Raw genomic sequence first — 27,779 nt, 5'->3', positions numbered from 1 at the left:
ATGAGTTTGCATTAGAAAGTACCTTTTATATTCTTCTCTTTGGTGTCAGTCTGAAGGCTTTGTTAGGCCGTTTATTCCTCAGTGTTCTAGCACTGTAAGATGACATCAAAAGACAAGTTCATTCTCAGCATACAGCAGTGGCCAAAAAAGTATTGTTGTGTACATCAAGTTTTTATGTATGCATCAAGTACTGCAGTACAGCATTAGCAATGGCTTTTTTCCTTAACTTTATGCTAAATTAAGAGTGAATAAAAGTAGCACCAATCTTCTGGAAGGTCCATGCTGGTTTTTGTGTATACTGATGTAGTATCACAAGTCTTAGATTGCAGGATCATCTAATTGTAAGTTTTCACACAGTATTTATTCCAGGGGAGGACTAGTTGTGGGAGCAGTGACTGCTTTTTTCCTTCGTGTAGGGATCTATGATGTCTGTTCGCTGTGGATATACATATAACCTGTTACTTGGAGAGAGAGCACAGTTAGGTTTTTTTCTCACAGAAGAGAGTTAAAATGAAATTGCAAATATGTGTACATAGATTATATACCTAACTTGAAGTTTATGTTAAAGTGTTCTTTTTAATACTTTTTATAGCTGGCAACTGCACAACAATCCCTCAACCTGTTGCAAAAAGATAAAGATTATCTTAATCGCCAGAACATGGAGCTTAGTGTTCGCTGTGCACATGAAGAAGATCGTCTTGAAAGACTTCAGATTCAGCTAGAGGATGCCAAAAAAGCTAGGGAAGAAATGTATGAAAAATATGTTAAATCCAGGCAAGTTACTATGTTTTCACTTCTATCAATAGACAAGTTATTTAACTGTTTTCCCTTGTTTCATGCAAAAATCTTGTTTAATTTTATTTTTCAGAAGGCAAATCCATATTTATTTAACTAGAAGCAGAACAGTTTTCCTGGGTCTTAATATGTATCAGGAAAATTTTTTTAAACCTTTGATGTAAGACCATAGTAGTGAAGATGTCAACATTGAAAGTTTTTCACAATTAATCTCTTAGGTTTACACAGAAGTTTAGACAGGTAACCGTAGTTAATTACAAAAGAGAAAAGTTTTTTAAATTGCATTTATTACATATTTGACCTCCCACCACCACAAATTACCCAAATGACTTTTATAAAACAGGAGTATTTGATAGGCAGTCTAAATTATTACTATGGAATAAAATATATTCAGTTGTCACAAATGTTTAAAATAGGCCATAGTATGTTTTGTATCGTCTGTTAGAGCTATCAGTCTTTTGCATCTCGAACTTGGATAGAGATCCTCTAAGTGTAGCCTTGAGAAACAGGTTGATCACGGTGTACTAGCCACAGGTGAATAGCATTAAATCTCTGTGCTCATTGAATTGGTGTAGATACATGCATAGGATGTCGAACAGGAAGCATTACACTACTCAGCTACGTGTCTTGCTACATGTGTAATGCTGTACTACAAAATTGCATAGGCTCATAGCTGGAAGGGCCCCCATAGAGTTGAGTCTAACTCTCTGCTCCTTGCGGGACTATCGAAAACCAAATCATGACTAAGAGCATCATCCAATGCAAGTATATCCAGTTCAAATTATTTCCCTACATCTAGGTGCCAAAAAATATCGTTTCAATGTATATCCCAAAATTACATCAAATGTTTCTGTCTCTGTCCTTCGTTAATGAACATAAACCTATTTTTTGGTTAGTAGGGTTCTTAAAAAAACACCTGTGGATTGAATGATTAAGCTCAGAGTATGAGATAGGTTCAGTTTCTCTTCAGCCTCTTCCTTCTGTTTGAATCAAGAGATGAAGTGTGCTAATATGCCTCACCTGTAATAGAGCCAAAATACAAAGTGTTACCGAAGTGAAAATAGAAGGACACTCTACTGAAATGATCAGCTATGAGCTGCAGCCAGTATCAGAAGTGTTTTAAAACTATTTTTCCTTTCAGTGCAGTCACTTAAAGTTTTTTAATTTGTTTTGCATGTTTGTATCTCAGAACTTTTTCACATGGAACTTCTGCATTTTAAATGGATTTTTAAGTCTTACTTTTAAGTGGTGTTTTAAGAAGTCATGTAGGTCTGGGCAGTCTTCCTCTAGAATCCTATTTATTTGATAAATAAATTAGAGAGGTACGAAAGTAGAGCAGGAGAAAAATGTACCAGCTAATGGATACTCTACAGTCCTCAGTACTTCATGGAGGTGACATGTTTGGGTAATAAGCTTCTATTTACTACTTTTTGAAAAATTTGAGGCTTTTTAATGCTTTCTTCACATCAGGATCTCTCTGTACTGCCGTAATTGAGGAATGAAGATTAATAAAACAAACCCAAGTATTCATTTTTAGAATTAAGGCATAAGTCACCTTGTGGTCACTGTCAGAACTGCTGGCTCTGGGGTACCGCAATTAGAAAATTACAGGCTTTAGGAAACGTGGGGCATTAACTGGCCAAATTTTTAAAAAGACACATTTTGTAATAGGTTGAGTTTGTGGCAAGACAAATCACCTGTAGCTCATAGCTATAGGTCTTGGGGAATCTATATGTAAGCACAGACCAACAAAAGCAATTTCCTTTTATATGTATAATCTTAAAACACAATCCATAGTTGCATTGCAATGTTCAGATTGTGTTTCGTTTATTCGCAGTATAAATCCTTATTAGTAATAGCCCTTGAAAGAAGCTAATTCAAGCCTGCAACCTCAAAAAGATACAGCAGCTTGATGAGACAAAACACTTCTAACTGCTGTTCAAACAAAAGACTGTAACAGCAGGTCAGGAATAAAATTGCAAAGGGACTTTTTAAAAGGGCACGAAGCGATAGGATGAGGAGAAGGGCTTAAAACTGAGAGATTAGATATTAAGAAGAAATTTTTATTGTGAGGTTAGTGAGGCACTGAAACAGGTTTCCCTGAGAGGTTGTGGGTACCCCATCCTTGGAAGTGTTCAAAGCCAGGTTGGTCTAGTGAAAGGTGTCCCTGCCCATGGCAAGGGACTTGGAACTAGATGATCTTTAGGGTCCCTTACAACCCAAACCATTCTGTTATGATTTGCCAGTTCTAAATGATGATCCTTTGCTTCAACAGCAGCTCAGTTGGTGTTTATGTAAATGCACTGACAGGGCAGTCAGCTGGAACATGCCCTTTGCTATACCATTTGTTTAGTTTAGTCCTCGTGAAGATAAGCATCACTTTGAACTGTCTTTTGGTGACATCACTGTGGATGTTCAAGACTTTTCCAAATACTTCTAATTTTTTCAGTGAACCTTCCTGACTTCCAAAGTTAAAAAAAAAGTCAGTATTTCTCTGAAATGGAATTCTTAATTCCTGGTATCTTCTGATACCTGTTGCTTAAAAACTTCCTTTATGTATTTTAAAGAATTTATATGTCACATTGACAGTATAAATTCCCAAACCATGCGGGTTTTTGACTTCACAAATAACCACTGTATTTATTCTTCAATGTTTCGTGTAATGTTTTTTCCCCCATATGAGGTGCAGATTGTACTCAAAGGAGTCTTGTAGTGGCATGGCAGCACTGCAAGTCAGTAAGTTTAATCAATTCTTACCCAGTGATGAAGAGGAAAGTGAGGGGTTTTGTTTTCAAAGTGGTGAAGTAACATAATCACTTCAAAGGTGACAAGGAATTTTGGGAAGAATGTTAAGCTTAATGTTATGTGATTAATCAGTATCATATTACATGAAAAAATTTAAAGCAGTATGCAGAAAACTTCTATTTATTCCCAGTTAAATATTATTTATTCCTGATTGATTTTCATTTGATTTGTGTAACAACATATGCTGATATATATTTCAAGTCATTTGAGTGGTAAGTGAGTAAGGGTTGAAATATGTGAAATGTGAAATCAAGAAGCCATCTGCCATACTTGTAAAGTTGTACCTGGAATTTTGATATTTTGACCAGTGCAATGTATTTGTTTATTTACAGAGATCACTATAAAACAGAATATGAAAAGAGACTGCATGAAGAGTTGGAACAAATAAGGTTGAAAACAAATCAAGAAATTGAGCAACTAAGAAGCACTTCAAAAGAGATGTATGAACGTGAAAACAGGTAGATAACACTAGGGCAGGAATGACTAAGCATTGTTTTGTGCTCAGGTATAATCCAAGTTGACTGACTCTTTGAGAGGTGTTCAAAATCTAAGAACTTACGCTCAGTTGTAAAACTGATGAGAATCTTGTAAAAACTAAAATGAATTTATACTTATACAGTAAATATATGGTGTTATATTTATTATTAAGTGCTGGACACTCCACATTATTGATTGGAAAGGATTATTAAAATTTGTGTTCTAGATAAACATGGATGGTGTGAAGTTTGTTCAGATGTATAGTGTTAGTTAATTAAAACGAAATGTTAGTTTACCTGTCATGCTTATAGAGGCCGTCTTGAAACTGTGCCAGGAATCCAGAAGGAAAGATGTTAATGCAGAGAATAAGGCAGAAAAAAATGAAGGAACCGATAAGACTTATGCCTTTATAAAATGAATTTAATTGAGATTGTTTACAGCATTGTGATTAAAAAAAAAATTGATTTCCTGTAAATAATTATAAAGTTCTCTTTTGAAGAAGATTCTAGTTCTGCAGAGACCTGCATATTGAATTTTGTGTGTGTGTCATTTGGTTGAATGCCATGGAGTTACCTATAAATACATAAGCCTTTAGAGATCTAGGGGTTTGGACCTTTGGCACTGGATTTCTTTTTTAGCTTTTTTTTTGCCTGTTTTATTCCTTTAAAATGGGAGGAGTGCTTAATAATTCATTATAACTTCATTGTAGATGTCCTGAAAGTGTCATGTGGAGAAGGAAATGATGGTAGTAAAAAGATATTTGTGGCATCAGCATCTGTTCCTCTAATAGGTAGTTTTGTTACTTCTGGGAAGAGTGAAAAAAAGAACATGACTTCTGCTGTCTGTCTTCCAGTCAATTGAAAGGTTCTAATTAAAAAAAATTACATCATGGTGTAGTTTTGCAAGTGTGAGTAAAATAAATACACATACATACACATCTACACCACTTCCTGTATGCAAATCTATTTTGAATTACAAAGGATGAATTTAAACATGCACTGTTTGTGAGATTTGACAAGGGTCTGTATATCATTGAGAAAGCTACTGCAAGATGTTTTATTTGTATCTGGAACTGATTTAAAGAAGTTTTGTTCCTCATTTTGAAATAATTACTTCTGAAATGTAAATCCTTTAGATTTGCCTTCATATTTTACACATACACAAAAAGAAAGGCTTTTTAGCATGTGTTCTTTCTATAAAATAAAAAAAAAATCCACCATAAGACAGTCTGCTTCAATGGCAATTCAAATGGAACGCCAAATTTTGAGCAAAGCAGTTTGTAGTGAATTTGTGTGATGTGCTGAGATACTGATTGTGATTGAAAATAAAGATGCTGGTTTCATCTTCAGGGTCAAAGAATAGAATGGTATTACAACTAAGCTAAGGTAATATTCAGTTGCTTTTATTCTTTACCACTTTGCCAAGCCTGATGTGTATGATATTTCTCTTGAATTTATTGGTGCTTATGTTACGCTTGAGTAAGTCAGTTCAAGAAACTAAAATGGGAGGGGAACACCAATAAAAATGTGATGCTTTCATTCCTTATTTATTTGGCATCAGTTTCTCTTGTTTGGTTGTGATAAGCATTGGCTGTGTTTGCATTAGCAAGCATGAGTGAATTCACAGGGCATGTGAGCATCTGCATGGGGTTTGGCACCGGATTAACTGTAGTCTGTTCCCATAGATCAAACACAATTTAGTAGTTTTGAGCATGTGAGATGCTCTCCCTGAGCACGTTTTCTGACTTGGTTCAGTCTGACTGGAATCCAGTTTGTGCACTCTAGAGTAGTTTAGGGATGTGTGCTGAGGTGGGATATATGGCAGTTGCCAAGAGGTTTGTTTAAAAAGCTAACACAGATATCCTTAAGCTTCTGTCTCTCCTGTCCTCATCCCACCTTTTTTTAATCCCCACACTCATTCTTGAATCTCTAGTATTGCTGTCCCATTTTAAAAGAATACTTTCACTTGTGTGATTACCTGACAGTCCATATGGCCTCTGTGTAGCCATCAGATGGGTGCTTTACCTCTTCTGAAACCACAGTCATACAATCTGAAAACTGGCAGCATCATGTGTTTCCTGGCTCTCTAGAACAGAAGTTACATCACATCTGTGGTTGTCATCTTGTTGGTTGAATAGTACCTCACTTCAGTGCTTTTTTTCTCCTGTTGCATTTTCAATTGATTAGCTGTTCAGCTAAGCAAAATAGTTTATTCTCTAAATGAGTGTCTGTATATCTCCTATAACTGAGTTTTTATCCCTCCTCCATTACTCTGGGTCTTAAGGATACAACACTGGACTCCTACTGAGACATAATATACATGGTCATAATACTGTTAACAAAATGTTTTGCCATGTTCCCATATTTTGATAACAGCCAGTTTTAAAGAAACTAATCTCAAGTTCTGTCACTGAATTTCTGCACTAAATTCTGTCGCCTGGTAAATCCACTTTTAAAGTATATTTTTTACCTTCCTCTCATAGCCACTTAACTGCTACATAATTCTAATGATGATTTTTTTAATAAATAACTATTTACTGTTTGTATGAACTATTTTTAATTCAGAAAAGTGCCATTGGTAACACTGTCTAGAAAAAAATCTTCAAAAATAAAAATTTTATACCTTTTGTGTGACTAAAATTACCTGGGATAACATTTACATGGGCTTAAAAATTTTCTGTTTTCCTTTATATCTTGACTTTTTTCTTCAAAATTTGCCTGAGACTATAACTTCACTTTTCTTTAAGTCAGAAAATAGCTGTGAGGGAGGGGAAAAGAAACAATTTCAGTGGGAAGATCTTGGTTGCATCTACCTGAGCAGTTTAATTCAGATGAAGAATGTGATGTTGAAGGGAACCCCCCCTTGTCATTGCTGCCAGCCGTGGTTTTTGCTTGCCTCACAGTTTGTGCTTGGATTTGCTCACATTTGTATCACATGAACAGGATTTCTTTTAGATAAAATGAAATCGAAAGGAATCTTTAAGATCCAAATACTACTGTATGTTCAGGTCACAGAAGCAAAGCAGGAGTAAAGTAAAATCCTCAAACCCAGTCATGACCACTGTTAGCTCTGCAAATTGGCTGGTGCTGTTGCACTAAATATTGGACATAGAGCGTATGAACTCTAAGCAGCATCCCCCTTAGTATAGTTCAGTGCAGTGTTAACCTGTAGTCTGCTTGTAGCATGACAGATTATTAATAACTATGTAATGTTTTTATACAAATACTATATGTATTATTCTTGATGTCATGCTCTTCTCATTCATGTCAGTGAAATAATGATTTAGGTAGCTTGCACTTCTTGGTGGCAAAAAAAGAAGAAGAAATATTAATTGATTTTAATAAAATGTTTGTTATTTTATGGTTCTGTATTTTGCCAGCAATAGAACCCAGAAGAAGACACCAATGATAAGCAACAGTCTATAAATCAGAGTAACTAGACAATTAGTTGTATGTGGAAGTAGGATGTCTATGCTTAGCTAAACTTTTCTTGCTCCATCATAAAAGTTGTGAATCATCTCAGCCAGGTGGACAGCATTCCTGTAGCTATTAGTGAAGTACCAAGCCAAATTACTGCAATTTATGTAATTCCTGCAAAAAAAATAGTTCTAGTATTCTAGAATAATTTGAATTATATGTTTCTACATATAAATAGGTGATCTGATGATTGTTTTATAGAATTTTAGAACTGGAAGCTTTGCTGGTATATATTAAAGTAACTTCTAGTAAAGCCTCTGTAATAAATAGATGTATGGATAGAAAGACCTGTCTATCATTCTATAAGAATTGAATAAAGTAATAGTGAAGTTCAGATCAAACAGTAATACTTAATGAAGCAAAACAGTCTTTTTCCTAACAGGTTCTTAACAGAATAACCTTTGTTTTCTTCAGAAACTTGAGAGAAGCAAGAGATAATGCTGTTGCTGAAAAAGAAAGAGCAGTCCTTGCTGAAAAGGATGCTTTAAGAAAATACGATCAACTCTTAGAACAGTAAGTGTCTTTAAAATGCATATAATAAATCTAAAGGTATAACTGTTTTAGGCAGGAGGAATGACTGGCTTTCTGCTTATATGTGTGTGTGTGGCTTGGCTTCGTGAACGAGGATTTGGGAAGGGCTCTCCCCACAGGGGTGTGCCCTTCCAGCCTGCACAGTGGATATTTTAGGTGAGGCTCAGCGTGCGCAGAACTGGCCCCACCATTTAAGTCCTGAGGTTCATCTGCCACGGCCGAGCGAGCTTGGACAGTGACAGTGAAGTCCTCAGGACTAGAACCTACAGCATTTCCCAGGAGGTCTCCCATCCAAGCAGTAATCCGGGGCTGACCCTGCTGAGCTTCCGAGATCTGACAGGATCGGATGTCAGAACAAATTGAATTACAAACATTTTGTTTCAATTGTTACAAACCTGATTCTTGTAGTAAAATTTTCCCTTTACCAATGCAGCAACAATATGAAAGTTTGATTCTTCTCCTATACTCTTATAAAGACAAGCAAACATAATTATTCATCTCACAGCAAGAATGTGGATTTCATACTCTACAGTAGCGGTGGTCAAAGTGTGAACCTGTTGTAGTTACTTCTGCTTTAGTTGTAAGTAGAAAATCCTTTTATATGATAACTCCAATTAATAGTTTTCATAAAGTGTGGGTAGAGTGCAGTAGCCAGGAACAGTTATGCTTGCTACATGCTTCTTTTCTTACAGCTGTCCCTTCTCAGTCTTTCATGTTCCATGTATAAAATGTATTTATGTATACTGCAAATGTGCAGTTCTGTTCATATGAATGCTAATCAGCTGTGGTTGATTTTCTGCCTATTTACAAGCAGTCTTACTTTTCTGTTCTGCAACACTTTTTCCTTACTCTTTGTAAAATTAGTGTATTAGCTGTGGTAAATTATGAGGTAATGGAACACTATGGACAGAAATCAAAGGTTTTCAGGCAAAGTTTGTCATGTTTAACCTAAATTATATTTGTTTTCTAACAATAAAAGATCAATTCATTAACCAGCTGTGCTACTCAAAGAAAGTACTAGATGAACCTTTTTTTCTCTAAATATTTCTTGATAACAAGTATTAATCAGTTAAAATATTGTTAGCTTAAGCATAGGCACAAATTTATTAAAGCTTTCAGTTTTTATATATAACTCCTAAATTGCGGTGGTGATACTGTTGAAGAAATGTCATTGTGAGCTAATGATGTGAAACAACAGGGATAGTTCCAGAGTAAACAGAACGGGTCAGAGGACTCGATACCCATGCTGGGTTTCAGGGGTTTGACTTCAGATTCATTCTGGTTGAGGCTGAATGGGGGTCCAAGGATGTCGAATACCTGTTAGTGGTTACAGTGCATTGTAGGTGTTCTTGGATTCTCGAAAAGGAATTCAGTTTGTAAACTCTGAAATGATGGCTACACACTGCAAATCAAAATGTGGGGATAACCAGGAAGGAAACTTAGTTCCAAACTGCCTGAATAAAAATAAAATTCTACGTGAGTCAACCTGTGTTTCTTTCTGATGAGTCTTCTACCTATCACTGTAGTAAGATTTGCTAAGACATGTAGGGAGTTCATATATGACTGGAAACTCTTCTGGAAAATAGGTCTGGTGTGTGATAATTTGAGTATGCACTTTAATGAAAATACCAATTTTGCAATTCTATATTTATTTTTAAACTTAAGAACCATGGAGAAAATACTTTTCTCTTCTGCTGTATTCCCACTTGTATGTGTCAGTTCTTTTAATACTATTTCTTGATTTTGAGGAGTGAAATCTCCCTGCAATCAGAAACTTAAGAATCTTGTTTGATACACTTATGCTTCTGTGCTCCTGTAGCTTTTTCCATGACAAGCCTTCAGTTAAGTAAAACTCTACTTTCCTTATGTTAAATAAATTCATAAGTTGATCAATAGTGGGGTTTGGAGCTCTAAGAAGTAGATTGTTCCTCAAAAGCTTTTCTGCTTGGAAAAATGGAAAACCCATACTACTCTTCTTTAAAATGTCAGTCTCTCTCTTTAAAGTTACCTCACTTCTAACCACACTGTAGGTGTTAAGATAAGACCAGGATTTTCTTCACATTCCAAATCATCCACCTAAATGATCTACAAAATAAATACTTGGCATGTTGAGATGGTATAAATACCTTAATTTAAAAGACTCCAAATTCTGAATTTACTATGGACTGACATATGGCAGTTCTATGGAACAAAGAAATATTCTAATACCAGCAGAAGCCTCTAAGATGAAAAAGAAATACCCGTGTTGTCCATTTCTATATTTAAGTGATTATAACAACTTGTCTTACTTTAGTGAAAAGAAGGTGACTCATCATAGTTACCACTGGTATCATAATCTGTATAAACAAACATGTTTGAAAGCTTCAGAATATGTGGAATGTTGACTGGCCTGAATGGTGGTTAAATAAAGCCCCTGGCAAATCTTGTGATCAGAAGTGTAACTAATACCCAATTTTCTAGTCAAGTGCGTTATTTTCATTTTTCTTACTGATGTTTGTGATAGCGTTCTGTGAACAGCTGTTTACAAATGCCAAGAAAATACCAAAGTGATAATTTTCATGGAAGAGTTATATTGAGAAAGGATCTGCTATTTCAGCCTCAAAGTAGATCATGGTGATAGCAGGATGTAAGTTTTTTTGCTATTATACAGCTGTAAATTCTGTGTGAGGATCCATGTTTCATTTACCTATGACAATGGAAAAAAAAATTAAATTATTTTATAGTTTGGATTAAACTGTTGTCAATGTCACACATGTTCTAAACAATTAGGACCAAATGGAAACATTTTCACTTTGTTTTAAACTGTTTGTGGATTTTTTTCTTATTTTAAAGCTGTGTTACTGCAATTGCAAGTGTCTAGGTTGAATGAGGAGAGCAATTCTATAATAATTTCATCATCTACAACATAGTCAAGTGTAGATGATAAATGTGTTGAAACATTTCCTTCTCTTGCATATTCCTGGAGTGTTATTTTCGGGTTGTTGGCTGTTAATCTGTTACGCTTCCTTGCCAAAAAACCCCATCCAACCCACCAAAACCCCTCCAAGAAAAAAAACAAACAGTAAAACAAATGCATTCTGGTTGCTACTGTCTTTTCCTGATGTTTAAATTTTCTAGTTTTGTGAAAGGTGCAACATGAAACTGAAATGGTTCCTTTGGTCAGAGTGGAGTCTGAGGTCTAATACGGAGTAAAATAGAGCCCTTCACCTCAGAGGATGTCTACAAGAACCATCTCTTGTCTTTGGTTGTTGACTTCCTTTAAACTTCCTTTAAAAGGAGTATAATGTCTTTTTCCAGGACTCAGACCTATCAATGGAAACTAATTGAAAAATTCTATTATTACTGGGAACACAGGGGAAATTTGTAGTTAGTGTGATTTTACAAAATCTTATTTTTCTTAGTGACAGAAAAAGATCTGTGTTGTTACAGCTGATTGCTGCTCACATGATATACTCAAGGTAATTTTTCTTTTATTGTCTTTGTAATGATAAAGTGAGAAGTGTAGAGTAATGAAGAGAACCAAAATACGTATGCAGTAAACAGAAAAAGAGTATTCAAGAAAGTTGTGACAATGCTGTTCTTCCAACTTTACAGTGCACACTATTCATAAAAAATGCTTGGTTTTGTAAAAGATAATGGGAGGGTTCAATTCCTGTCTGTCCATGAGTTAACAGGATATTTCTAAGTACATAGTTTGTTTTTTTCTTATTTGTATATGCACAGATGATGAAAGGGCATTTTTATACAAAATTTTTGGAGTTGTGTTAAGTTAGGGTGATGACTACAAAAATGGTTTAGAGCTTTAGGTTTGTTCTATAAGGATTTCAAAGTATTTTGGATTATTATTAGTAGTAGTATTAGTATTATTATTACTACATTTCTGGCTTGATGTGCATAGTTCAGCTATTTAAAATTGTTGAATATGTAATGGGTGATCTGCTACAGGTGAAAATACCTTTAGGACTAATTCTAGTGTTTCTATTTAAAAGTGTCTCTCTCAAAGAAAAGCCAATAAAGATCATTGACATTTCTTTATAGCCTTTCTCTATGCCTCATAGCTTAGGAGAACTATGCAAAAAGTTCTCAGTGTATTTGTATTTATCCATTTGGTGCTATGCTGTCCAATCTGCTACAAGATGTGTATAGGTTTTGAAGACTAATTTTAGTCTCTCCATAATCTTTATAATTTGAATCTCTTTTTATCCCTGTTTTCTTTGTTCTTCATAATTGTGGTACTTCTTTTGAATTCATTTGAAGGTGAATGCTATCTGATTTTAGTCACCGGTCTTAAACTTTGTAGGTGATGGAGACATGGGATCAATACTGTTCATCAAATGGGTTTTTAAATTACATGCAATTAAGATCCTTATATCTTCTTATTAATTGCATAGAAGCCTGGAGAGGGCTATCTTAGGTGAGAAAATAACTGGATAAATTTACTGAATTATTAAATGTTCTACATTGCATTTAGAATCTCTGCGGAGCATGCGGAAATCTCATTATTAGATTTTCATTTATTACATTAAACATTAATTGTTAATAGGAACATTAAAATTAATTATTTTCTCTTCTTTTTAACGTATTTTTATAACCTGGATGTTTCTGACTGCAATGACAGGATTCTAATATTACAATTATTAAGTCAATGTATTTAAGTGCTGGAGTTACTGGTAATATTTAAATAAGGGCCTTTTATCTGTTCAGGAATATTTATATGAAATGAAGTTTTCAATAAGGAATTTAAAAAGATCTGTGCTGAAAATTGCTGTTCAAAATATTTCTTTGGCAAGGCTGCCATCACCCTGTATTACTTTCTACTCCCTAGACATGGCTGCTATGTTTGTTTATGAAGTGCTTTGTAATTCCTTGAATTGAAGAGCTATGTAGGTCTTGAAAATCACTTTTATTTTAAATCTTCAGTTTCCATTAACTTCATTAGTGTATTCTAAAATGCTTTTTCTGTAATAATAATTTGCTGCTGCTCTATTCATTTATGACTTCTGTCATATTATGTGTATGTGTCATTTTATAGCACTTAGAATTTCTATTAGAATAAAGCAAAGCCTTTCTCTGTTATCTTTAGACTTTGTCTAGATGTCAGCCTTAGCCAAAGTAACTACTGCACATTTCCTGTAAAACTACCTTCATCTTGTTTTCCTGATAAAAATGTTTAGTATGAGGTACAGCTAAAAGGTTAAAATCCCATGAATGTCACACACATTACTGAAAGACATACCCTTGGAAATTCAGAATCAATGCAAAGAAGCCAGTGAAAGGACCAGGAGTGATAATATGTCGGGGAAGCAAAGGTGACTAGGTCTAGTTTGTTTCCAAGTTGTAGAAGCAGCACTGAAAGCTGCAACAGAACAAATCTATGCATCTTGTATTTCTGCTGAAATGACAAGGGAGGCTCCTACTCTTCGTTTTCTTCTGAGGATATGTTTGTTTGTTCTTTACATCTTACTGAATAATTCTAAACTGCATTTTAATAAACAGAAAGAGAAAACCTAATTAACTGAATTGTTTAAAGAAGTGAATAAAAGTGTTAGGGAGACTGCATACTTACTAGAGTGTGCCTAATTGTCTTTGGTTGTTAGATTCCTAATCAGGATCTCACAATGTTACATTCTTAGCCAAGATAGTGTTCTTCCAGGATGAGTGCTTTGAGCCCTGCAACCAGTCACCTCATAACTGTAACTGTGTTGATGTTGTAGAATTATCAGCATCAAAACTTGAAGGAATGCTAAGTTAGTCTGATGTCTGCTCTTTCTGAGCTTCGTTGCATCTGGAAGTCAGGCTTTGAAGTTTGTTCTTACTGTGCAAGGAATGTTCAGTGGTAATATTTATAGCTCTAAAAATCTATTTCAGTTGCTTTTGACCCAACTCGTAAGCCATAATTCTCACAAAATATTATTAGGCTCTGAGGGTTGCTTTTAGTTTAACATAGTGACAATGAATTAGGGAGATATACAATCCATGCAGAAGTTTTTCTTGCTTTTCTCAAAACATACACTTTTGGCTACAGGTGGAGACAAGTTTATCAGCCTGCATGGGCCTTTTGTCTTACACACTATAGCTGTTCTGTGTAGAACAGAATAGAAGCTATGAAACAGGGGAACTTCTCAACCTTTTTACTGCATGTGCTTTGTGTCTCTTTGAAAAGGGGACATTACACTGGATGTAATAAGATATAAATGAAAGCATTTATCTGAAGAAGTTGTTATTATGATTTTATTTGATTGAGTTTTTTAAAGATTGTTGTGTATGTCAGGTTATCTATGCAAATAATGTTTGTTTCTGTAGTGTTTCTAATAATTTGAGCTTGAAAGATTGAATTTGTGTGTGAAGTCCCTAGCAGCATTAGGTAGCCCCAAGCACTAAGACTTCAATGGCAGGTAAGAAAAGAACTTGTTTTAGGAAAATCCCAGGCATGTTTCCTAGAATACAGAAGAACAGGTCACAAATAACAACATGAGTATAAATGCTTGCAGGGATTGTTAGTTGCACATGTTTACCAAAATTGTGTATTTTAATGCCTATTCAAAAGCTAAATTCTTCAAAGCCAGAGATACAGTATTTTCTGGATTTCTGTACAAAAATGGTTATATTCAAATAATGGCTATGTAATATTATATTTCAGCTTAATAAAACCAATGAAAGTTTTAACAATAATTGTCATCTGGAATTATATTTTGAGACTGTAGTTACTTTGTGATTATCCTCTGGAAAAGGATATGATCTGTACTTGTATCTGGACAGCAAACTCTTGAAGAACAGTGTCCACCACACAGCTGCTTGTGTGGTTTTAGAAGGCAGTTACAGTTTTGTGATCTTACCTTATGAACCTCATCATAAATTTGTGGGAAACTGCAATGTTAATCATGAAGGCTTAATATTTATGAGTGAGAGCTTTGGAGAGTTTTGGCCAGAGCTTGTCTCCTTCAGAATTGCATTGGAAGTGTTGAGAAAACTTTAGGTATAACTGAATGTTGGGTGTAACTGAAAGCTGTTAGGCTGGTCCTTATTTCCATGGTGGTGATACCTGTTTCAGATGAGTAACTCTTATGAATAAGGAAATTGGTGGTATATAGTTCTGAAATGGAGGATAGCAAATCCATTTGTAAATTAATAAATGAAGGACTATGAGTAAATGAAGGGCCATCATAGCGTGTTCATGCAAATGCACCCGAAACAGTGTACATCAGTGAGCGAATGTACTTTCAGGCCATAAGCCACAAGGAGCTGTATGCCTTGAACATTAGTCCATCCAACATTGAATATGCCTAATTAATCACATCAAGGACTTCCTGAAAGAGAGGTATATATGTAGTGCTTGCAAGTGGTGAAACCACTGTTCACAACTGATGGAACAACCATGAAAGTGATGTTTGTTGCCTTCTCGCTTTATGAGATTGGCATGTCTGGTGACCAGTGCCTCAATGATGAGAGAATGGGAAGGCCAGGGTTGGAGGGCTGACTTCCCTTTTGTATGGTCATGTTTCTAGATAAGATGGCTTCAAGAATGTATCACAGACTTTGTCAAGGTTGACTCAGAGAGTTGTTTACATTCAGGGAGACCAGTAAATTTATTTTGAAACTAAATGTCTTCAGCACTGGAGTATTGCATCACATACTGGATAGTGGGAAGGCCATGTCCTTCAGTTTACTCAGTACAAAGCTATTTAGATAATTTTTACAGCTATTTGTGTTCCTGGCTAAATGATCTAAAGGCACAATTGTGTCTACTTATATGACTGTGTGGGTAACTCTGTAAGAATATTCCGTGAAACCAGCAAGATGAACATGCAATTAATGTTCAGTGCATAGTTAACCAAAGTTCAGGAGCTTGCTAAGGAATACTTCAATCCTGAATAAGGTGGCAATGCGACATGTCAGCAACATTTTTGCCAAACATGGTTTAGCCATAGTAACATTTAGATGTGACATGATGTTTGAATCATGGGGATAACAAGAGAGTGGTACTACTTTGAGCTATTTATTTATTATCAGTGAGGGGAAACTGGTTTTAGATTTAAGAAAAAAAAAAGTAACTTAGAAGCAGAAGTTTAGCAAGACCAAAGTGAGATGGGAATGTTTGTTCAGGATGGGCCTGTGAGGGGAGCACAGTGAAAGCAGATATGCTGTCCTGCTCCTGGTGGTGGTTGGTGGGGATTACTGAGAGGATTTGTAATTCTGTGGGATGAGTGTGGTGAGAGACAGTAAGGACACAGAACATGGAGACTGAAGAAACACAACCAAGATGGAATGGAAGGGTGCGTATAAACGAATAGATAAAGGGACTTTACTACAAGCAATAAAGGACTTCTGCACTTCTTACCACTGGGTAGAATTCATAAAGCCGCTGCTCATATGCACCTATACTGCCAACCCTTTCTTATCAGTCCTGTTTCATAGCAGGTTTTTGTACTTGAAAAGAACCAAATTTTGACAAACTGAAGACTGTGTTGACCATCCTGCAGACTCATGAAGCATAGAGGCGGTAGGGACAGTGTGTGTGTGCCCCTTTGAGGTATTCCAGAAGCAAAAACATTGCTGTAGTTTATGCCGGCTTCTCACCCATGTAATAAACAAGCCTGAGAAACTTTCTGTTAAAGAGAAGTAGTCTTCCATCTAGTGGCAGTGTAGTTGTAGAAATAAATGTGCTAGAAATAGGTTCCATTGAGATGAAGCTTGGGCACTACCTAAAAAGCTTATTCCTGTCAGGCGTGTAGTCTTTTCTTAAAATGTTAGATTTCATAATATACACATAAAGTGTAAATGTGCATAATTGCTCTTTCAAGCCTATTTGTGTATCTTTTCTAAAATTTAAATACTGGTTAGATCATCAAAATGCTGCAACTCTTGGCTAATATTTTAATATAAATACTACTGCATGTGTATGTATATAATGTAGTTTTAGCTTTGATGTGGAACTTGTCATCTGGAATTGTTTTTATAACTATTCTAATTCTTTCATGGAAAGTGTTGCCATGGATAAACAGATATAGAATTTCACTGATTCATCCCTTCTGAAATTTTGCTTAGTATTTGCTCTGATTTTTCTTAGATCTTAACCTCTTCCAATCCAGAAATAGAATCTAGGTTACAAGTTTCAAGATGCTTCAAAAAGTTGCATCTTCCCATTTTACCTTAGATACTTTGCTGGGATCACTAGTTGTGGATTATAGAGAGTGGAAGAATTTGTCCCATTCAAAACTGTGTGGGAAGGGGAGAAGTTTTATTGTCTGTGCAAGATGGTACTGTAAGTAGATGAAAGTGATTAGAAACTGGTCCTTCTCTTGTCTTCATATATATGCTGCTCACTTCAGGTAATTAACTGATTCCTGCATCTCTGAATATGCTTAATATAATGCATTTCTCTCAATGGTGAAGGGTGAGCAAAGTGTGACTGATGTAAATCCCATGCCCAGCATGTGAAAGCTCAGCAATAGCTGGAATGGAGCCTCTATTGATACCTTAATTCTAAGATTTTTAGACCTAAAGCCATGTGAAAAAATAGAATGTCTTTTTTGTCTGTTCCATGTTCCTGCAGAATATTTTGTTTTTACAGTGTGCTTTATAGAAGCTAGTGAAGCTGAGTTCTTTGGTTTTAGATTTGTCCTTTATGACACTGCTCCCAGTCACCAGTTGTGAAATCTGTATCTAATTTTCTATGTCAGAGTTCTGGGGTTTTTTTCCCATGTATTCTATATGCATAGATAAATGGGGTACATTTCAGGTTTGGTTTTTTGGTGCCAGATGAATTTTTCTTTTCAAAGACAGAAAGAACTCTTTAAAGTAGTGCATTTATTGCAAGGTACTTGCATTAAAGTGTGCAGATGAACAGAATGTAGTTGATGTGCTTCAAAGTAGAAAAGAACCACCTTAGAGTAATTTCTTTGTCTGCCAGGGCTTTCCCCCCACCCTGCATTTTCTTATTTTGTAAAATAAACTAGTCTTCCTTTTGTCCTTTGTGTCAAATCTGTTTATACAGAACAACTGTATTAAACAGTTTTAGTTTAGCCAAGACAGTAAGAAAAAAAAATTGGCCTCTTTTATTGCTAAATTGATATCTTTTGGCAGAATTATTAATTATTTTCAAAGACAGTTTTTACATTTATCTTTGTAGGCCTATTTTGTTATGCCAGCTGACTAAATCTTTTCATAAACTTCAGTTGAAAGAATGTATTTTCCGTGATTATTTTAAAATATAATGTTTACTGGAAGGGAAGTCTAGTGAATTCCCACAGATGAAGTGTGAGTGTATTTCTCCCACTTGTAAATGAGTTCTTGTTTCCTACAGGACATATTCTGGTACCACAATGAGTCATTTTCAACATGTTTTAGTTTAGCTTCTAAAACATTTAAAAAGTTGGCAGATACGTGTAAATGAATGTTACATCCAGTTTTAGAAACTGCTTCCAAATAGTATTTTACTAAAATGAAGACTGTGAAAGGCATTTCAGAACTCAAAAGTGTCCTTTGGGATAAGGTGAAAAGCATTTGTCAGGGTCTTTTGTTTCAGGTAGTTTGTTACTGGGTTTTCCCCTCACCTGTAGTATGTTTTTGTTCTACCATCCTGTAAAATAGGCAGAATACTTCTCTGAAAAAGCGTTCAGGTTTAAAGGCAGTGTGTGGTAATGGACTATTTTAGCCAGGCAAGTAATACCTTTCTTCAGGTGTATGAACTGAATTTTGCAAAGTGTCATGCAGTTTTAATTTTTCAATTTTATAACTTTTTCAAAATAAATATAATGCCATCTCTGCCTTAATATGGTATTGTTTAAGGTTATATATTCCACTCCCCACTTGAATCTGTTTCTGATGTGTTACCTTGACAGTTCAACTCTTAGAAAAGGACTCAAGACTAAATATTTTGTGTGCTTAAAAGGGACCTTGGAGAAATAGGGGTGTAGTGGGAGCGTGAGGAAAATGGGGGGTCAGACCAGGCATACTTAGATTTAAAAGTTAAAAAACAACAGACAAAATCCCCATTGCTAAATCACCAGTGTTTCATTTCTGGTAAAGTTAATTTTCCTTTATCTTTACTTAAAGAATATTTCTTATTTTTGCTTCATTGCCTAGGCTTCCTGGCATCTGGAACATTTATTATAATGGGACCTTAGATAATTTGCTCGCATGTGATATCTATGCTTAGATATGCTCACATTTCTGCAGTCTGGATTTGAATAACACTCTAATTTTTTTTCCCTGATTGTTGGCAGCATTTGTCTTGTCAGTTTAATATGCATGGCAGGGATAAGTTTGAAAATGTCTGATTATTCTTTGTTCCAACTTTAACCATCTGTATGTTGTCCATGATGCCATGTTATCAGTAAGATGTTACTGTAATAATCACCCTTAAAAATTTTTTTAACTTTTTATTAGGCTCAGAAGAAGATGGGGGAAACATATAAAACTTGGATTACTTTAATTCAAAGATTTCCTCAAATCGCTTTTCCCTTAATTGTGCGGTATAAAATACAAAGAAAACCTATTTCAAAACCCTTCTCCACCTCCCTGGCCCCCTAAATTGGTCTTAAATATACTAAATTTTTATCAAGGAGAAAACAGAAAGAGGAAGAAGTTAGTTGGGGGCATTGAGAGTCTTAAGTATTTTGTGAGACAAATACATTTTTCTCTTTCCATTATGTGTAAGTTGCTGTGAAACTTCAAGAAGACTGATGATAGACAAAACACTAAAGGTAATAAAGATGGGGGGGTAGAGAAAGGGATAGTGTAAATTAAAAAAAGAGAAAAGAAATAGCAGCAGTCATGAAAACTTGACCGAGTTTGAGTCATCTGAGTGTTGAATATATAGTGCTGTTTACCAGTCTTTCTCTTTGGAAAAGTAGTCTAAGCCAGGCAAAGACAAAACAGTTGCATGAAGGGATTGGGTAAGTAGAAGGCAGTGTGTTGGGCTGGTGGCAGAGTCCATTTCTTCTTTTCTGCCCATCCAAATGCACCTGTATAGCTAATTGCAGAGGTGGAAATTGTGAATCTTCTTGATGTTAACTTACTTGATATGTGTTTTGTTCAGTACTAGGTAAACATCTTCCAATTCTAATACTACAAATCTTTGAATATCCATTTTCCAAGAACTCAGTTTTGTTCATACCACTCATTCACAATTTCATGATCTTTTTGGAGCACATTTTAAATGTATTATACTGTTAGGCTTTGTATAAGTTCAAGTGTTAGTTAGTGGGAAAAATAAGTACATGCAACATGGATTTCAGTACAATGTTTACTGTGGCTATCATCAGTCTTCTCTAACTTTAAATTCCTGTGCTGGGATTGGGTCATGTCTGTAAGGTACTTGTTTCTTTCCATCGTTTTATGAAGGGAATCTGTAGGAGGGGAGGCAGGCTGAGATGTACCCATACTGTAAAAAGCAGAAACTAGGTGAGAGTTGAGACCTACCTGGTTTTTCTGAGTTAAAGGAGTTCAGCATAGATTCTGTTCAGAAATTGGTGGGCTTTGGAGCTTTTATGCTTTACTGTCATTCTTACTGAGTTATCCTCCAATGCAGAATTTTTAAGCCTTTAATCATTTCTCGAAGGCTGATCATAAAATATGTTTTCACTATGAAGTATTATATGCCTTGTATGCTGCTCTGCCTTTGTTTTTAGTGAGCTCTGCTGTCTTCCATGATTGGGAGTATTTTGATTGACAGAAGTTCAAACAGTGCAGGTCTGGAGTTGTGATACAAAGATTAGATCCGGGTAATGAAACTACAGAATGTAGGAGGATACCATGCCCCTTCAAAATTTTCAGTCTTAGCTATCTTACAGTAACTCTTAGAAGAGTTGCCACACCCAAATGAAGAGGGAGCTTGCACTTACCTTTTAGAGAAAAGGGGAGAAAGGACAGACTAAAGTTGGATCAAACACCATTACTGGTCTGATAGTATAAAATGCTTATGTCTCTTGGGGTCTCAATGTGACAGCACTATTAAAAATACATGCAGTAACTATGTATTGGGTTTGCATGGCAAGGTTTTGGTAGCAGGGGGGCTACAGGGTTGGCTTCTGTGAGAAGCTTCTAGAAGCTTCCCTGATGTCCAACAGAGCCAATGCCAGCCCTTTGGCCAATCAGCGAAGGTTGTAGTGCCTCTGGGGTAATGTATTTGAGATGAGGGAAAGTTAGCACAGGAGAGCAATTGGAGCTGGAGAGAGGATTGAGAATATGTGAGAGAAACAGTCCTGCAGCCACCAAGGTGAGAGAAGAAGGAGGCAGAGGAGGTACCGTAGGCAATGAAGTTAAGATTCCAGTGCAGCCCATGACGAAGATCATGATGAGGGAGGCTGTCCCGCTGCAGCCCATGGAGATCCATGGTAAAGCAGAAATCGCCTGGCAGCCCATGAAGGGGGAAGTGGTTGCCCAAAGGAGGTTGTGACCCTGTGGGAAGCTCATGCTGGAGCAGCTTTGCTGTTGGGACTTGTGACTTTGCAGGAGACCCAGGCTGGAGCAGTCTGTTCCTGAAGGGAAGGGCCCACATTAGAGAAGTTGATGGAGGGTTGTCTCCCTTGGAGGGACCCCATGCTAGAGCACGGGAAGAGTTTGAGGAGTCCTTCCCCTGGGGAGGAATGAGCAGCAGGTACAACGAGTGATGAACGGACCACAGGCTCCATTCCCCATCCACCTGCACCGCTGGGAGGATGGAGGTAGAGAAAATTAGGAGTAAAGTCCAAGAAGACGGGAGGGATGGGGGGAATGTGTTTTACTTTAAGGTTTGGGTTTGTTTATCCTTTTCTGATTTGATTAGTTATAAATTAATTTTTCCGCAAGTTGAGTCTGTTTTGCCCATGATGGTAACTGGGGACTGATCTCTCCCTGTCTTCATCTCGACCCATGAACCTTTCATTATATTTCTTCTGCCCTGTCCTGTTGCAGAAGAAAGTGGTAGAGTGGCTTTGGGGGACACCTGGCATCCAGTCAGGGGCAACCCACCATGTAAGTACAGGTTTGGCACATGCTAATGGTTTTTCAGCAGGTTGTCATAGCGTTGTTTCCCTGACTAGATTCCAGCGAAGTCTTACCAATACCTCCTGTTCTCAAGCACCACCTAACCTCAGAGGCACTTAAAATCAGTCTTCATTCCAAGTTGGAGCACATCTAGGTAGAGGTCCTTGTGCATGCTCGGAAGTCTCCTGGTTTGGAAAGCTAAGTGCTTATTTTGATATGGGTAGGGAGGTGCTGGAACTCTGTTCAAGTCCCTGAAGGGCCTGTTTTTATTAGGTCATGGCTAACTCATTCAAAATCATTGAGTTCACTCCAGAACACTGTTAGAAGAGAAGGTAATGGCTGAACTTTGCCTCTTTTGTAATGTGCCTGGAGCACTTCACAGGAAGTTTAAGACCGTTGTCCTTTCCCTCTCAGTCCCCCTGGTTATTTAAACAGGTTTTGGAAGGTACTTGAATTTGCCCGGAATCACTGGCGACAAGTCTCGATACACATAAAGCATGAGTTTAGCAAAATCAAACAAATTCTCAAGAAAAATAAAAATGCAAATTAAACATGACTTTCAGAATCTTTTAGCTATGTAATTGCTTTTTTTATACTTCTTTTTCCATTGTTAAAAGAAGAAAAACCCCAAAACCTTACAAATGTGGATACTGGCCATATATAGAAGTTACCTATAAGGTTTATAAACCTTGTTTTTAAAGTGAGCCTTTTCGATCATTCATTCTTTTGTCATTGCATGTAACCATCTTTTCATTAATTAAACTCTGAACTATACTATTCCTAGTGGAAGCTATTCTAGTTGTTATATTCAGATGGGATTTTAATTTAATTTTAATTTCTGTTTTAATATTATTTTCTCTGTTGTATAACATGGAGTTCTGATGATAGCATTAGTCCTGAAATATCTGTTGTTTTCCCCTCTTAAAATCTTAGTCAGACTTTGTTTTTCTAGATTGTAGCTTATTTGACTTCTCATGGGATAGATTCCCTGTTCTCTTGGACATCTGAGTACCATTTCTTTTAATCTTGACCTTCCTTTAACACAGATAACTGGAATCCTGAATAATGTTTCAGATAATTTCCTGCTCTGTCTTGTATGATACCATCATTTCCACTTGATGTACCTTAGTGATTCCTGGAACTGTGTCTTTTGCATAGATGCGTCATGTTAGCAGTTACCCTAATATGAAACAAATCTAGATCCTTCTCCTCAGTCTGCTCTGTCTTCTGTCTGTATGAAGAGAACCACCACCTTAACTTTCTTAGCGCTGCTCTAAGTCTTCTATTTGTAAATACATTCTTATTTGTTTTGTGTTTATGCTACATTATTATTAGTCTGTAAGAATCACACTCTGCAGCACATCAGAGAAGCACATCACTGGAAGATACACAGTCATTTTGCTCCGAATACTCAACTCAGCTAAATGTACTACTAGTGTTGAGTACACTTAAAAAGGATCTGCAAACGTCTTATTATCATTCCTGAAACATGTTTTTAATCTACATGTCAAATCTACAGATATTCAGTGATATGTCAATAGTGTACAAAAATTGAATTGCTGAAAAGAGAAAGGAAATATGTTTCAAAAATTGTTATTTTAGCTCTGGTGTCTGATTCTAATCAGTGCAAGGTTGCATTACTGAATTGTGGAGTAAAACCAATTGTGAAACGTGCAAATAATTGCAAGTTGTTTCTTGTTCTTACCATTTAACAGGTCATACAAATCTGTCACGGCATTTTTTTCTGTATTAGTTAGTTACGAAAATCATAAACCAAATTACACTGGTTTCTCTGTAATTTTTGTACTTGCCTAAGTTTTAACTCTTCTGTGCATTTTATTTAGAATTTACCAGATTTGTTATGGAAATGTTGAGTAATATTCCTTTTTTTTTGTCTTTTAGAAATACATAGGTTTTAGTCATATTTGTTTTGCTAATTACTGGTCATGTGGACTACCTTCTGTGTTCTATTAAACACAAAATATTTGTAAGAATGCCTTTTTACTACAATCTGGGTTTAAGGAAGAGAATAGTATAACTTATGTTACAGTTGAAACAATGTAATTAGCATTCACTTGCATGCTACACATTAAGATTTTATCTATGTATTATAGTTCATATATGAAGTGAGTAGATGTGTTTAAGCATCACTTTTTAAATTCTGAAATTCTCTCGACATATTAGTACTTGATATTTTTCCATAATGTTTGCAGTTCTGGCAGCTTTTTTACTTACTTGCCTTGGCCTTCCTACTCATTATCACCCTACAAAATGAACCTTTGTATATTCAAACTGATGCCAAGTTGCCAGCAGTACAAATTATAATGGATGATTCATAATGCAAACTCTTAGCGCATTTAGTAGCACACTAGTGCATTCCTATGAAATGATAGTCTGATAACTTTATATATGTAAATGTATTATCACTGAAAAAAGATTCTTCGTTGATCTTGCATGTGTGAATGTTCCATATCAATTCAGTGATCTTAAATATGGTTTGAGAATAGTCATTTTCTGTTACTGCCACATTAATGCTGAGATAGGAAATGAACTATTTAAAAACAGTCTTCTAAACTGAATTTGCTTGACAAATAGAACCAAGATATATTTTCCAAAATTAAAAATAAATCTGTGTCTCCGTGGAGGGAGATTTGAGGATAGTCTCCTCAAATAAAGAAAAAAAGGTAGCTGAAGTGTGATTGTTCCACATGAAAGAGTTTTCCCAATATAACACTAATACATATCAATGGTTTCTTAGATCTTCATGAAAATCTGAGTTTTTTCTGAAATTACAATTTCAGAAATTGCCACCCTATTGCACATTAATAATGATGATACTTAGAGAACTAATAATACTTACAGAAGTAATAATGCTTTGAAAAGACTTTGAGAAAAAGATATTTTTAAATGCAGTCCATTTGGCACACAGAATATTTTACTATTGAAACTCAGTATCAAAACTCTTGAACACAAAGACTGGAAGAAACATATTTCAAATAGCACTGTAGAAAGATTTCTTTTCTCGAGTCACTTCAATGTCACATGATCTCTCTGTTCCTTTTTTTTGTTTGTTTTTGTTTGTTTGTTTGTTTTTGTTTTTTGTTTTTAAACTCTTATTTTTCTCTCTGGTATTCTTTTGAAAGTCCCACTCTGTGCATTTCTCTTTTCTTGAAGCTGCATGAACTAATTTGAAGTGAGTGAGAGATGTCAAATGAGAGCTGTACATGATGTTAGAGCTGTGGAAACTGAAATCACAGGAGAATAGTATCAAAGCACTAAGTATTGCTGCATTTGTTTTTACAACTTAAAATATAAAACTTGACTAAAATATTTGCAGTAGCATTAGACTTTTCTTTATTACATCTGTAAAAATAAGTGAATATGCAAGTTATAATTCTCCTTCTAGTGTATATTTTAATTACTTTCCTATCTGCAAAGTTTATGGTTCTATTTTATGTCTGTGTAAGAGTACCAAATATTTTAGTATGCTGTTTATTTTATTAATCATATTGCATGCTGTATTTGATCATGATCTGAGAGATGCATTGAATTACTTCAAACACATGCTTTAGATTCCTATAGGTCCATAGTACAGTTGTTGAACATACCCTGCATTTCTAAAAAAGCAAAAAAAGATTACTGACATTCATACAAGAACTTGCTTCCAAGCCAAGAATGACAGATGCTGTTACAGCTGAGAAATGTAGTGTTTTAGGAAAACACTCAAACAGTAGTTAACTTAGGTCAAAGTAAAATAAAAAAAAAAGATATTTTGGATGCCTTAATCTGAATTGGAGTTAAAGTTACTTGAAGTGTAGATGTTCATTGTACAAACTCTCAAGGATTGTGTTCCAATTCACTAAATCTGCATAAACAAAATAGTTTTGTTCTCTGCCTTAAATTATTTCAAATGTGTCTGATTTCATATATTTCTCATTTTAAGGAAATGCATTTGGAAGAATTTGTTTTACTGTTTGTATTTTCATGTTGTAGAGTATGTGTAAATGATAGCATTCCAAGCAATGGTGAAAAGGGGAGTTGTCTGTACATAAGCCAAACCTTTGTGGCCTGGATTTGACTTCCCTGTGCCAAATCAACATATTTGTCCTATTTTAATGTTGACACAATCAGTTAGTCTTTAAATTCATTCCATGTGCTATAGAGAATAATTCATATGAGAGATTGGTTGTCATTTTTAGCAAGAATATAAGGTAATAGAGTAAATGGAAATTTGGAAAGTAAAGTATTAATAAGACAGAAGTACTGGATTATATAGCCTTGTCTATAATAATGCCATGTCTAGTGTTAATACACACTTTTAGAAACACAAGATTGGTAATGGCACACACTCAACAATGTAGCACTTAATGGAGTAAAAATCGTGGTACACACTATTGCACCTAGTGATGACAGTTTTGGTTCCTACAATGCTAAAAGTTTATATGACTTTACTTAAATAAGAAAAATACTTGTTCTGAATTTTATTAAAGCCCCTAATGATGGCACAGAACTAAGAACTTCTGAATTCTGTCAAAGTCATTAACTTTACAAACCTACAAGTAATTTTCTACAGAAACTTGGGAAAGGTATTTCTTGTCAGTGACCAAAAAAAAAAATCTGTAATGGGTGAAAAAGGCATCTGCAGTTGTAAACATTTGTATTCTTTCATTAATTTATAATGTTGTGTATGATGGTAAGTGGCAAATAACCAATAATTCATTTGGCTTCAAAAAGAGATGTTTTATATAAACAAGCAAGTTCTGTTGATTTGTGTTACGTACTATGGCAAGGAAAGGGAGATTCGTAAGGAACATTTCCTTCTATTTTCAGGAACCAATTTTAAGTTGGAATAAAATGCTAAATATTCCGTATCTTCCCAGTATTGCTGTTACAGGCAGAGTTGAATTAGCTTGATATTTTTTATAATTCTGAAGGGGATAATTTCCCTAGAAAGTTCAAAGAAAATTGTTCAAACAGTTTAAGACACAGGCCACATCAAAATAATCTCTGTTTAGAATTTTACATGTATCTAAAATAATGTTTCTTTCAAAGCATATATTCTTTAGTCTTACCAAAATATTTTTCAATTCAAACAAAAATTCAAGAAAGTCATTCACTTGATGTAGGTCAAACAAGGTCTGTGGTTACTTTTGGCTACATGTAAGACTATGTACATGCAATTCCTTGTGTTTTTTAATTAATCTGATCTAGCTTTATACTAGTCTCCATGTATACTGGTATTAGTTTCATCACAAAGCTAAGTAAAGACTGATTTACTATTCTGCTTAGCTTATATATTGACTGAAGTCTTGGAAAATGCTCTTCGTTGTTGAAAGCTGAGAAATCCGTATGAAAACCTACTGTGGCCATTGAATTTCAAATCTTAGTACTGTGCCTCTGGAAGTCTCATCTTCGTAATGAAATATCGATTCCCTTAGGTATTCATCTCCACATATGAGCATTCATACACTCAAGTCTAAGGACAGTTTGTTTATCACTATTCATGCATGTCACAATCCACAGTCCTGTGTTTTCCTATTGCTCTTTTCGCACAAAGCCGAGGATAGAGCACAAGGTCCAGAATATACTGTGATTTCTACTTTATCTTCACTTCTCCAGGGTGTCACCTCCATCAGTAGTTTTCTCACTGACAATAACTTTCTCAAATTTGACACTAATATTTTTTACTTTGTCTGCTTTAAAGGGGGGCATTTCATGCAAGGTTCA

General features: G+C 35.4%; 1 protein-coding gene across 1 annotated transcript in view; it reads left to right on the top strand.

Annotated features, from left to right (window-relative positions):
* PIBF1 (progesterone immunomodulatory binding factor 1) overlaps window positions 1-27,779 on the top strand; it is a 122,402-nt gene that overhangs the window by 23,384 nt on the left and 71,239 nt on the right. Inside the window, exons 8-10 of the mRNA XM_071550119.1 lie at window positions 593-774; window positions 3,933-4,058; window positions 7,968-8,066. Coding sequence (XP_071406220.1) covers window positions 593-774; window positions 3,933-4,058; window positions 7,968-8,066 — 407 coding nt within the window. The remainder of the gene's footprint in view (window positions 1-592; window positions 775-3,932; window positions 4,059-7,967; window positions 8,067-27,779) is intronic.

Source organism: Pithys albifrons, chromosome 1 (assembly GCF_047495875.1).
Source record: "Pithys albifrons albifrons isolate INPA30051 chromosome 1, PitAlb_v1, whole genome shotgun sequence".
Taxonomy (NCBI): Eukaryota; Metazoa; Chordata; class Aves; order Passeriformes; family Thamnophilidae; genus Pithys; species Pithys albifrons.
This window is presented reverse-complemented; position numbering and strand designations above follow the sequence as displayed.